This window comes from Ammospiza nelsoni, chromosome 15 (assembly GCF_027579445.1).
Source record: "Ammospiza nelsoni isolate bAmmNel1 chromosome 15, bAmmNel1.pri, whole genome shotgun sequence".
Lineage (NCBI taxonomy): Eukaryota > Metazoa > Chordata > Aves > Passeriformes > Passerellidae > Ammospiza > Ammospiza nelsoni.
This window is the reverse complement of record NC_080647.1, coordinates 7,154,897-7,168,565: the sequence shown is the minus strand read 5'-3', so window position 1 is coordinate 7,168,565 and position 13,669 is coordinate 7,154,897. Positions and strand designations below refer to the sequence as shown.

The following is a 13,669-nucleotide window of genomic DNA, read 5'->3' as shown; positions in this document are numbered from 1 at the left end:
AGTGACCTGTGCATGCTCTTTGTTCCCAATGCAGCATTTCAAAAAGCCTCGTCGTTCATTTAAGGTGAAGCAGATGCTGCTCCTCTGGTCTCTTTGAACAGGCTTATCTATGGGCTGGATTTCATTAAGTGTCTTGTTCTGCATTTAATAAGCTTGCAAGTCTAGACACTTTGGTTCTCCCTCTATCACCCCTTTGGTGTACCAGCAGGTAGAGACAACAGAGGTTAAGAGGGAAATATTTAGCCAGCAGATTTAGATGCTATCAAGATGATTGCATAATTCTACTTTGACTCACTGCAATTTCATACCCGGGGATTTTTTTTCTCTCACCCTAGTGCCAACCCTTTTGAAAGCAAGAGGCTGCTACCTGCTGTAGTAGTGCAGAGGAGGTTGCTATGAGGTTCAAGGCACAGACTTTGGGATATTCATAGAAAACTCACATTGAAGCAATGACCAAACAAGGGAACAAATGTCTAGAGGAGCTGCATAGGGGAACTGTCCTTTACCACAGAGTGTGATGGTGATGTAGAAGCAGAACAATGTGAGCAACCCAGTCCACTTGAGTTGTCAGATACTTCCATAGGCAGCTGGCTGTCACCTCACTCCCTCAGCCAACAAGGACAACCCAAGCAGCAGCCTGACATCCTGCTCCCCCTCTCCAGATGCCCAGGCAATGGGGCTGCACTGTAGGAGAGGGCTCCTTTGTAGGAGCACTGAGGCACCTACAAAGCCCCACAGGAACAAACCAAGAGCTCAGAAGCAAACCAAGAAATGCCCTGGGACCTCAGCCAAGTGCTGTGCCCAGTGTCCAGGCATTGACTTTGGCTGTTTGCAGAGGTGCTCTCAAAGGAAAAGCACCTGGCTACAAGGTGGGCAGTGGTGGCTGTGCTACCTCCAAAGGGAGCTTCTTCCTGCAGCTCCCATGAGCCAGGCATGCCTATGGGGAGCCAGTCTGACAGGACACATGTGAACCCAAGGGCAATACCAAGACCAGTCATTTGCTTATCTGTCAGCAGTTAGCATCACTGCAGCGATGGGAACTCAGCCGAGACTTGTTCATTATGGTTCTGACCCCACATCACACTTGAACCCTGGGCCTCCACACAAAACCACTGTGTTTATCTGCTGCTCTGCTTAGCCCCAAAGGCTAAAAGTGACATGGATACAAATCCTGTGGGCTCACAATGTGCTGGGAAAGAGCAGCATTGTTGTGGATCGGGGCTGCAAGACATGCACGTTACAATTACGCGCGCTCAGGGACGTACCAACAAAACCAACTGCAATCTTACATTAGAGCAAAATGGCTTTTCAAAAGATTAATCAGAAAGAAAGATCTCTCTCTTTGGGAAACAAGCAGCCATAATCAGCAAATACTTCTCTCTCACAGGATTGCAAAACAAGGCAAGCTCTGCCCTCTGAGCAGAGTCATGAACTTTCCCAGCAAAGGGGGAGACAGAGCAGAAAAACTGCACAGAAACAACAGGATGGAGATTTTTCACATTTTTATCCCAAGGAGAGCAAGTCCAAGGTCTCTGCACTTACCATCAAACTTCTTGTACCGGGAACTAAACATGTTTTGTAGGTGATTGCTAAGCTCTACGACGGCGTTTCTGAAGTCGTGTTTACTCTGCTGACTGTACTTCTCCTCCATTTCTTGGGAGCAGCATGTGTAGCCTTGAGAGCAGACTTTCAAGTGGTCACCTGAAAAGCAGAGAAGAAAATATCCCAAGTTAAAAGGACTCTCTGTGCCAGAGAAAAGAGGTCTCATGAGGCAGGGTGTGTGAAGATTTGCAGCACCATTTACTTCATAGGAGATTCCTCTGCTGCGAGCACGGGGCCAAGCACATAAAAACCTGATTACTTAGAGAAACTTTATAGCAACACTTGTAAAAACCTTGCTTTTCTGAGAGAACATTAAAAAGTGTCCTCTTACTTATTCAGCTAATAAACAGAATAAAGAAATACTCATTCTGTACAGTATAATTTGAGGAATCAGAAAATTGACCTGTATATGGATATATTGTGTGTGGTAACTTGCATGAAGTTTTTGCTGAGTATTTTAAATACTTCCACAGTTCATTCAGTTAGTACACAACATCAGTGGCAATGGCCCTTTTTGTCCAGACAAGTGCTTTTTTCTTCACCCCTCCCCAGTCAAATTATCAGAGGAGAAGCAGTCTCTCTCAGAAGCACAGTTGTCACTGACACTAAATTATACTTGCTTTATGCAATGGCTCATGGAAATGCTTCATCTTTCCTGGCTCCTAATTCTGCAGTTTTCTGTCATCATCCTGGAGGAAATAGGGGGTTTGTTTTTGGAGACTTCAAACAGATTTTTTTTTCCTTAAGATAATTCTTTCCTAAGAGTCATCTGGTCATCACTCATCTGGCTGACTTGGTCAGAGGGATCCTCACCAAGTGTTTCAGTATCTGCAACAGCTCCATTTCAAAATCTCTCAGACAATCTGGACATAGGGTCTGGACCCATGTAATTTGCTTTTTGGTGCCTTGCAGCAGGGTGGGATGAAGCTGTCCCCTTCCAGCACCACCCATAAAATCTCATTATCAACTTTTGTGGGCCAAGATAAACCCTTGGCACAGCAGTCCTCAGCTCCAGCCCTCTGACAGGCCCCACAACACTGCACCAACACAAAGCAGGTGGGCTGATGCTGAAATGGTTCAAACTTGGGCAAATTGTGCAAATCTTTGTCAACACAGAAGATAGGATCAAAACAAGCAGTCAGGATGAGAAACTCATGTTTCCAAGTAAGATTTTAAAAGCCACAGCCAACATGTGCTGCTGCCTTCTCTCCCATTTCACACCCTGCTGCCAGACCTTATCCTTCATTCTGAGCAAACAGATGGAGAAGGGAAAGCTCTTCCCTGCCTGCTCCCACCCTGGGAGTCACCAAGGACCTCCAACCACCGTGGAGGTTGTCAGAGCTGCAAAGGACTTGTCAGCCCCCATGCAGAAAATAACATCTTCCTGACAGGCAGTGCACCACACATTTACGGAAGAGCCACCCATCCTACCTGCCAGAGCATCAAAACTGGGTTTAGAGAAACAAAAGCAGGTTTTGGACAGTTCAGAGCCTGCCCATGGTTCACACAACAGGCTGATGCTCTGCCTGCCTTTTGCAAGATTTCTCAACAATGCCTTTTGCCCAGGCAGTGAACCTTTGTGCATGACTTCCCAGCCAGAAAGGTCAGTGTCTCTCCTTACAGACACTTCAAGGCCATCTTAAAAAGCGACACAAATATTTTTATCTCTCTCTATATATATACAGTTCCTAAGAACCTCTCCTCCTAAAATCTATTTCCCTATTGCACTACAGGGTTTGTTTGTTTTTTGTGGCATTTCAGGTAGACCTTGACCAGCAGATAATTCTGACACAGCTAATTTATTGCACAAGACTATCCACTGCTCTTCAATTACGGAAAGCTCAAAATCTGCTATGGGAAGCAGTGCTGCTCAAGCACAGCTTTCGGAAAACACAGGAAAATGCCACTGACTCCTTACAGATCTATCTTTTTTCCCCAGACTATTCTGTCTCAGAGAAGTACCTCCAGCAGCTCCAAGAGAGGCATCTCCAGGTAGCTTCATAAGTCATTTAAAACAGAGGAAGGGGTGCACCCAGATTTTCAGATCCTGCCCACTAAATCCATTCTAGAACATGCCTGGGAACTCCTCTCTGAGCCCACCTTACCAGCAAGCATCAAAATAAGAAAGTGCCCAAGCACCACTGCTTTATTTCATCTTGAATCTCTGCTCCAATTCCAATACAGGACTAAGGACTCTGACACAACATAAACCATGAATAGCAGCAAAGCTAATTCAGACCTACTGATAGTGGGATTTCTTTCCCTAGTCATACTTCACGGACACTTCTGAAGCTGTCCACAGATGCCCTGTGATCCCTAACACAGTGGTTTTAACAACTTCTCCAATTTATTTATTATTAAAAAAGGCCCAGTATTTCACAAATACAGGTATTAATTTCAAATCTATTAACATTATTGAAGTACAGTTACCATCTAACCTAATGTTACAAAGCAAAATAATTTCCTCTAATCCCCTTTGTCCCAGATTTGACAGTGTCTCCCCAGGACACACGTGCAAAGCCAAGCAAGAGCACTACTGACAGTAAATCAAGCTTGCACAGATCCCATTTGGTTGATCATTAAGAAATAATGCTCCAAAATGTAACTCAGACATTCAAAAATGAATGACCAAGCAATCTAATTATGGAAGATATTTCTCAGTCATGTCAGCACTATGTGGTCTTGGCTCATGATCAAGAATTAGCTCTGTCTGGAGCTGAAGAGCTCTGGCTACTCAGTGGTAATCATAGGAGGATGCACTCTGCTACCCAGCATTTAAAACCAGAAAGTTTAGGTCTGTGGGCTGCTTTTCTTGCAGTTTTCTTATGCCACAGTGGGAGATGCCCCTGGAAAGTCACTGGGGGCCCCAGTTTTCCCACACAGAGGTTTGTCCTTAGCACAACCGCATCCCTAAAGAACACATCCAAACAACACTGGCACACAGTGTGTGAGAAATCTCATGTCTGGCCTTTTAAATCTGCTAGCAGAGCTGATCCATTCAGGATCCATCCACGGGACTCATCCCATGCAGACAGACCCTGATACAAGACATCACCAAACAGCTTTCAAACACCACAGTGCTACAGCCAGGGGAATGGAAGGGATGAAGGCTGGAGAGCTCCATGTGAGCACAGACCAGTTATGAACACATAAACACCAACCTGGAGCCAAGATCAAAGCCAACACCCTTTGTCAATCTGGCAGTGAACTCCTCTAAGGAAAATGAGTGAAAAGTATGTGTATTTAGGCATGCTTAGCAGAGATCTCATGTTTATGTATATTATGTAGAGAACGCCCATGGTGTGCACTCACTGTCAAGGACACATTCAGCAATAATTATTTCCCAAGTTAAAACTCATCAAATAATGCCCATACAAGGCAACTCTTCATCTACTGTTGAGTGTAAAAACCTCGGCAGCGTTTGTAATTAATCACCATGTGAGCACAGCAAAAACATAACTCTGCCACAGGCTCCTTTCAAGTTAGGTTTTTATTGAATTGTTTGGCAGGGTGTGCAATCACCACATCAGGGGCTGCATGGCAAAAAGAGCTCAAGTAGCAGACTGAGTCCAAATATCTACTGCATATGCACACCATCACCACAGCTTGACATGGATTTGCAGCAGATCTTTCTCATGGCCTGTTGCAGCAAGACTTATCCTTATTTTTCCTTATGATACATATGAGCAGAGAGAGAGAAATGAGGGACTAACAATTATGGAAGATACTTGCTCCTTGGCTGGTTAACAGCACACCTCTGGGGAATGGAGGTCGTTGTTTAAAGACAAATGTGATGGTACATGACATTACCATCTGTACATCCAAGCAAATGCACTCAGAAATGTAATCTTGCAAACTTATGATATAAGCCATTACAGAAACACTGCATTTAGCAGACTCCAGGCACACAGAGTTTCTTCCAAATCAAGTAACTATTTGCAATGTGTTGAAAAACAAGTTTTCATCAAATGAGTAAGTAAGCAGTGCAAACTCAGGGGCTACATGATATTTATAAGCAGCTCTCTTTACCAAACAATTTTTGAGACCTTTTCAAAATGCTGTTTCTGGGTGTCTAGCATGCTTTCCCAGCCTGCTTCTCCTCACCTCAACCAAGTTCATACTTAAGCTAACTGCAAAACTAGCTAAAGTTTCAGGAGCAGTTTACTGGGAGGTGAGGAGTGGATATTTCTTTAAAAGGCTCCCCATACAGCCCAGCCCCTCACTGGAGCTCAGCAAACAAGCCAGAGGTGGTTTATGGTCTGAGACGTTACTGCTGGACTTTGCTCCCATGTGAGAAATCAGGCTGGGGTAAGGTTGGGTGGTGAAGGAGCAGGAGGCAAACACTGCTGAGGAGCTGAGAGCTGGGCCAGCATTTCAGCCTTGTGCTCTGCCCCTCCCCTCTAGCACACATGGGCCTGTGTCATCTTTAAAGGAGTTTTATGACTTCCTCTGAACCAGCTACCAAAGGAATCCCGGACTGTAATGCCGGACCCTAATCCAATTTCACACTAGACTTGCCTTCTAATTATCACAGAATATTAGGCCTCCACCCATCAGATATAATTGACATGCTACCGAGGCTTTACAAAACCCCCAACAAAGATGACAAGAAACACTAGCATCACCCCTGAGCACAGCTCCACTGCTCCAGCCACATACTAGCAAGGGGCAAGAAGAAGAAAGAAAAGCATGAGCTTGTGATTGACTCTGGTGGAGTCATTGAGACAGACACAGCTACTGAACTGTCCACTCAATCCAATCACCTTCAACTTACCCAAAATACCAAAAATGCCCAGCTTTCCTGGCTACAAAATGATCTGGGGATGCTCAGCACCTCTGGGAATGCACCATGAACTCCTGTCCATCTTCACTGGCACTGCCATAATCCCTACAGGATACCAGCACAGCCCCAGCATAATCGCTGCTCACACTGTTGTTAGATACCTGCTAATGAAGAGCACCATCAAAATACAGTCTTGGCATTTAAATATTTCCAAGTGAAATTACACTCAGCTGTGTGTTTCTCCTTGGTGCTGTGCAGCATTCACATTCTCTGGAAAAATCTCTTTGCCCAGGATTTTTCTCCTGGGAAGCTGAGAAGCCTCAGAGAAAAGGAAAACAATTATTATCTCATTTGCTTCTCCTGTTTTGCTCATGTGGAATCTGTTTAGAGATTGTTTACCCACAGGTGATTGTTTCATTGGATTCTGGTGTGAGTTGTTTTGATTCTTTAGCCAATTAGGGCCAAGCTGTGTTGAGACTCTGAAAAGAGTAACGAATTTTCATTATTATCTTTTTAGCATTGAGGAAGTATTCTGTATTCTTTAGTATAGTATAGTATAGTGTTCTTTAATATAATATAGTATCATAAAATAAAAAATTAGCCTTGTGAGAACATGAAGTCAGATGCATCATTCCTGCCTTCATTGGAACTCCAGCAAATACAATAGAGCAGAGCTCGGGCTCATTTTGCTCCCTCCTTGAGTGGGACCCCTGGGCTCAGTGGGTGCTTTGGTGTGGGTGGCTGGTGGCATGCAGGGCACCAGGAGGAAGGAGATAAGGAGCTGGTGCTCTGTGGTGGCATGCAGGGCACCAGGAGGAAGGAGATAAGGAGCTGGTGCTCTGTGGTGGCATGCAGGGCACCAGGAGGAAGGAGATAAGGAGTTGGTGCTCTGTGGTGGCATGCAGGGCACCAGGAGGAAGGAGATAAGGAGTTGGTGCTCTGCTCCAAAGTCCAGGCTGCCTGTGTTGTAGGGGAGAGGTCCCTGCCATTGGCAGCTGTGTGGGACAAGGAACTCCCATGGCTTTTGCTACCAAAGCAAGGGGAGTAAAAGCAGTCCTCCTGTTCATGCCACTTTGGACTTTTGGGTGGCCCTGGCTGGTCCTGGCTCTTTGCTGAGCCCCTGCATCCAGCTTACTCTTCTCCCTGCCCAAAACTACTCAAGGCAGGGTGAAGGAGCATGTCCTTACAAGTGGAAAACATCGCTCTGCTGCTTCCCAGATACTTGTGTATTTATTCATACACTGCCCTTTAATATAGCTGTTTGCAGTTGGTCTTGTGTTTTTGTTTGGGTTTGTTTGTTTCTTTCTTGTTTTCTTTTTCCCCCTTCTCTTCTGTGTAAAGTTGGGCTCAGAATTGCAGCAGGTTCCACAGTGCCTATTTTTGGATCCTGCAATAGGGAATTAATCTCTCTGGAAGTTAATTAACATGTCTCTTGTGTTCCAATTTATAGATTATGTTATTGTTTGTATAAAGCCTGGGATATTTTTTTTAAATTTTATTTTAAGTCGAAAACAGGAAATTGTGGCTGAATTCCACGAGCTTTGTTTCTTATTTGAGGAATTAAAAACATCTTTAGGTTTTGGGGTTTTTCAAAAAAACTTTTGGTTGGGTCACAGCTGCCAGTTCACATGCCTTTAGTGCTCTTACTGCTGAGGAACTCATGGAAATGGAAGCTCTGCTTTGTGTCCTGGTTTTGCTTGTGCAAGCAGGAAAGATTCACTTCTGTTGAGCCCTGAATAGCTGATAACATTGGAAAGGGCGATGGATGGATGGATGGATGGATGGATGGATGGATGGATGGATGGATGGATGGATGGATGGATGGATGGATGTTCAGCCACACAGCCACAGTCCCAGTGCCTTGGGACAGTGCTGCTTGCCTTGAAATGTGCCACCAGCAGCTCTTGGCAGAGGAGATCTGTCTCACCAAGTGCCTCCACAAAACCATGGATGTCTTACATCCCTCTGAGTTGCTTTTGTAATTTTTAGGGGTATTTTTCCACATAAAAGATGATCCTCAGAATCACCAGGGTCATCCACTGTCAGATCTGGGACTTGCCAGTGGGCTGGCACAAACAGGTGAGCCTGGGTGCATCTCACAAGAGCCTACTGTGTGGCTCTGAAATGTCGTTTTGTGCACTGACACTGGAATCAGCTGTGTTTGAAAAGGAAAAAATGACTGGAAAAGTGGTTGCCAGTGGCATATTCCTGCTTTTTTCCTGCCTGCCCACGTGTGGTGCCACCCAGCACTGGTGTGAACATCCCTGGAGGTGCTTGGTGGAGGGTCTGGGGCATGCAGAGGGAGAGGGGCCAAAAGTAGAGGGAGAAAATGTTTAGAAGGAAAACGATTCCAATTTAAATGACATTGCTTGTGATGGAATCAGTTTTGGTAAGAGGCTGGTTTTTTTGGGGTTTTTTTTGCAAATACCTGAAAGCTTCAGGGGAAAAATAAATACAAACAAGCAGGTTTTTGGCTTTGTTTTGCCTTCTTGGTGGGGGATTTGAGAAAAAAAAAGTCTCACAAGGAAAGTGACTGTCTCCCAGCCAGATCTCTTCTATTTGCTATTCCTTGTGCCTCAGACTTCAGTAATTCTGTGTACTTGCTGTTCCAAATAGATTCTCTTCTCCTCCACCCCTCTTCCCCCCTCTAATTGCATGACATTATACTTGGTGAGGTTTTTTGGATTACCCCAGTATAATCTGCTGACCAATCTCTGTTGAATTTTGAAGTCTGCTGGCTGTATGCAACTTCTTTTTCCTGTGACTTTTACCCTTAGGAAAAGCTAAGAGTTACTGACTGCAGGTATTGGGCTTTTTACATGTTCTTTGGCAACTGCTAAAGGGGCTCAGTCATCCTCAAGGTGGGTTGATCTATTATCTGTATCCAATCTCCCCACCACAGAAGTGAGAAAGAAAGAACAATAATTTTCACCATACCTTGTCCCTCATATAACACCACTCACTTAGTGTGTGTAGGCAGATATGTTATGAGAACTATTTCATGCCTAAAGAATTTAGTGATAATAAAGAGAATTTGCATTTCCTAAGTTCTCTCTCAGAGATACCATGGAGGGTTTCTTGGTATTGTTTTTTTTAATTAAGTAACAACTCTTGGTTTCCATTGAAGGTTTCTGTCTTAGCTAGAGCCAGGGAGAATCCTCCAGTTAGCCAGAGTTATTTCCTTTTCAGATTTGCTTAAATAATAAGTTTAATTATGTAATATTTTAATATTCTTTTTCTCCCCCTCGCCTTATTTTATATTCAGGTCTTTGTGTGGTTTCTCTCCCTTTTGATGTTTGCAGAAATGTATTATCTTCATCTGTCTGGTTAGTGTTTGGTATGCCACTAATTGACTCAATATCCTGTTTGTTGGAATGAAAGCAGGCTCTATCATGGCATATTTTTCCAGGGTGTAAAACCTTGCAGTATTGGGCCACCCTGTCGGGTAGGAAATTGTTGGCTGTGCTGTGGAAACGAAGCAGTGATGGTATTTTTCCTCAGGTGAGCTGGGTTTTAGCTTCTAATGAACTCTTTAAACCTCACTGAAGGCAAGATCCTGCATCCTCCTTGCTCAGACATCACCTGCAAAGGGCAGAGTCCCCAGCCCAGGGATGCTGTAGAGTTTTTGGGTTTGGTCCTTGGGGTCTTCCAGCTGAACCTCTCCCATGGCCCCAGCCTCAATTTGAGAGCTGGGCAGGAGGGGATCTCAGTTGACCAATGATGCTTCTCTGGGCTGCTGTGGAGAGCAGAGACAGATCTTTGTCCTTTGTCTGGGGCTGAAGAGCTGGGTTAGGAGTGTGGGAACGGCTCTCCTGGTCTATCCCTGCCCAGGAGGGATGTTCCAAAATCACTCTGGTTGACCTCAGCAGACACCATTTACCCAGGCTTGGTCTTTCAGGGACTGCCTCTGTCATCAGGTCCAGGATGAGCTTTGCAGTGGTTATTTGGACTTGGGTGGGTGGATGCAAGAGCCCTCTTTGTGTCCTAAGTTGCTCTTTCCAGTAGAAAATTAAGTTTCTTAATGTGCATTTGGCTTAATGTACACACATGGATATAAATCTCTCTTGTTCTCTGCACTCCCTGACCCTCTTGGCAGTAAATTTGGGAACCCAAAGCTGTCAACAAAGCAAAATGGAAAAATAGAAGCCAGACAGACCTCGGTTGTATACGATATTTTAAGTAACTGTAGGTACGCGCTATGGAAATAATTAGGATTATTTGTTGTGTTGAAGGGAGGTATGTCACTGAGGTATTGTGTGCACTGCCATTCCTGTGCCTGCAAGATGGATTAGCAGCTGAGTTAACAGATGCAGTAAAGCTCAACTGAAAATAGTTCACTGTTGTTAAGCGTAGGTGAAAGGGCTTTGGTTTGGGTATCAAAGAGTGTATTTTGACTGCTTGACAAGTTTGTAAAAAAAAAAATCATTTCACTATTATAAGCTGTCTCTGTGAGTCTGGGGAATTTTTTTGTGCCATTAGAGTAATCAGCAAAAAACTGAAATGCACATTGATTAATAACCTAAGTAGAAGTGCAGGGGAAACAAGTGGCTTTAACATTTAAAAGGCAAATAAACCATTGATATAAAACGGTTGCTAATTGGGTGGGATGTTAAATATGGTGCATGCTGGCACATGGTGCTAAACTGTGGTACTTCCATAACCTACCAGTCAGATTTGGGAGCTGACTACATGAAGACATCTCCTTGCCTAAAAAGTCCTGTGTGGTTGGGTAAAAGGTTCAGGTGGGGATGAGAATCCATGATGGTGGAATCCGGGACCAAGATCTCCTGTGACTCTGAAAGGGATGGAGCCCCATGCCTGAATGGAGAGTGGTGCTGGCTGTTGACCTTCATGGTGAGGAGCTGAGTTAGGGAACATGGGGTGTGCTCACTCTTTTGGTGCTTTTCAGGTGTGAGATCCCAGCAGAGTTACTAATGCTCTGAGGAGGGAACAAAGGAAAGCTGACCCTGGTTACATGAGCCTTTAGAATGGGAAATAATTCACAATGGAAAATGGGGTATGTTATTTTGTATCTGGTGACAGATGTGGGGAGGCTGCTGCACAGAGTGCTCCTCCTGGAAGTGTGTAATTGAATCAAGGATTTGGGATGGTTCTAACACCATGCACTCAGGAGCACTGGGGGAAGTACAGCCCCAGATGCACCAGCCTGGTTTGCCCTGCTCTGATCAGAGGGTGCCAGCAGCTCTGCATCATTTTCAGGATGTGAGCACAGGATTCTAACTCTGCTGCCCGTGGTGGATGTGTCACCATTGTTAGCAGGATCTCAATGCTGTTTTATATCCCTTCCTTCCTGGCACGCGACCATCTCCACAGGAGTATTCTCCCCAGTAAAATAAACACAAGGCCGACAGCAGCACAGCTTTAAAGCAAGCAGAGAACACTGACCACCCAGTGAAAAAGGAGAGCTCTGATAAGAGGCATCAAATAAAAATTCAAGTTTGCTGCTTCTGCCAGGAAGAAGGCATATCTTGAAGCAGCATGTGTGTGTGACAGCCGAGGAGGAGGTGGCAGGGCTGCTTTGAGGGTAGCAGTGTACCCCAGAGACAGATATTTTTTCTCCCTTTGGAGGGAAAACCTATTTTCTCCATTTGCAAGAGTATTGCCTACTTGGGGCTTTTGGAGTCAGGACTTAGGGCTTGTAGTAACTGGAAGCATAAACAAAAAGATGACAAGGTTTAAGGGTTCAGGTGTGGCAAAGTCCAGCTGTAATCTAACAGTTGGGAAATCAGGCACCTCCCCTGTCTCTGCACACCCCCAGCGTCACCAAAGGCACCTCTGTACAGGACAGAACACTGAACTTTGGACTCCTTCAATCAGGAACAGTTAAAACCCCAGGCAGAATGAGTTTGCTTGGGCAACTTGTCCAACCACACCTGCTGAGAATCACAGGCCCCTGGTGCCCCCAGACCCCACTCTGATCCCCTCCCTTGGCACAAGGCAGATAAACAGGGGTTTGCCCAGAGGGTCCTGCAGCATTGAAGGGCATCATCTCTCCATCCTCTGGCTGGGACACATGCAAACTTCACTTTCTTCCAGGCAGGGACAGATCTTCCCTAAAGCACAGAAATACAATGTGAATAACTCCTTTTGGTCTGGCTGCCCTCTAGTACCACTTGATGATGGACGGTTGGCTCCAGACAGCATTTCACACGCTGTGGCTTGCTCAGGACCAAGCCTGAGGGCTTTTGCTTCTTAAATCCCCCCTTATTCAAGCTCGGAGATACCCGTGGCCTTTCTGCAAGACCGGATAACCAGCCTGACCTAGGAGGGGAGGCAGGGTCCTCTAAACACCTTCAACAGCATTCAAAACAAACCCATAGCACACAGAGTCCTTCAGCAGTAGCGTCCTGCCAGCCCCCGGGGGACACTTGGGGGACATCAGCTCCTTGCACAGAGCAAGAGCTGAGCAAAGCCTGCAAAAACAGCGAGGATGCTTCTCACCAACTGCAGAAATACTTTCTCCAACAGCCTTGAAATCTTTAAGGGCAAACTCAACTTTTGTATTTTGCAATTCCTCCACGCAGCAACTTAAACCAACCACAACCCTACCTGAGCCCTCGTAACTCCCAGCCTTCCCCCTCACAGAACAGAGCCGCTCCCCGCACGGCCACATCCTGCCGCCCCTCGCAGGACAATTAGCCTTAATCCTCGTTAGTTCTGTACGTTTCCTTTAAATCCTGTTACCGCATTCCTCCGTGCACTGGAGCGCGGCCCGGGCGGCCTCCCCCGGCCTCCTCCGCGGCGGTGCCGGTGACCCCGCGGTGCCTCCCGGCTCCTGACCCGCCGGGGCTCGGCGGCTCCCGAGGGCCGCTCCGCTCCGGACTAATCTATCTTCGCTGATTAGTTCTTAATCAGGAAGGCAGACGTGAACAAAGGGTGCGGATGAAAAGAGAAGCGGGCATGGAGGGGGTTTAAATAGGAGAAAAAACCAAAGATTTTCTTCAAGGAAAGGTTCCCCTTTGCTGCTTTAGGAAGCAGCTCTGAAAACCCGGTCCAAAAGCGGCGTTTGAAGTCGAGCTACTTTCATATTTATAACGTTTGAGTCACTCCAGAAAAGCTATGCCAAAGCAGACCGAGTTGGACTACTACAGTCATTTATTTTGGAAGTTTATCCAAGCCTTGGTTAAAGATAAGAAATGTGCCTGGATGTGGAAGAACATCAGAGCCAGGCTACCAGAGCAGCGGGGAGCTTCCACCCCTTTTGATAGCACCAAGGCACGAGATGGTATCAGTACAACCCAAAATGTACTTATTCCTTCCTGG

General features: G+C 45.7%; 1 protein-coding gene across 1 annotated transcript in view; it reads right to left on the bottom strand.

The window, feature by feature from the left end:
• The window catches only part of GPC4 (glypican 4), a 68,698-nt gene that overhangs the window by 36,511 nt on the left and 18,518 nt on the right, over nt 1-13,669 (bottom strand). Inside the window, exon 2 of the mRNA XM_059482710.1 lies at nt 1,543-1,701. Coding sequence (XP_059338693.1) covers nt 1,543-1,701 — 159 coding nt within the window. The remainder of the gene's footprint in view (nt 1-1,542; nt 1,702-13,669) is intronic.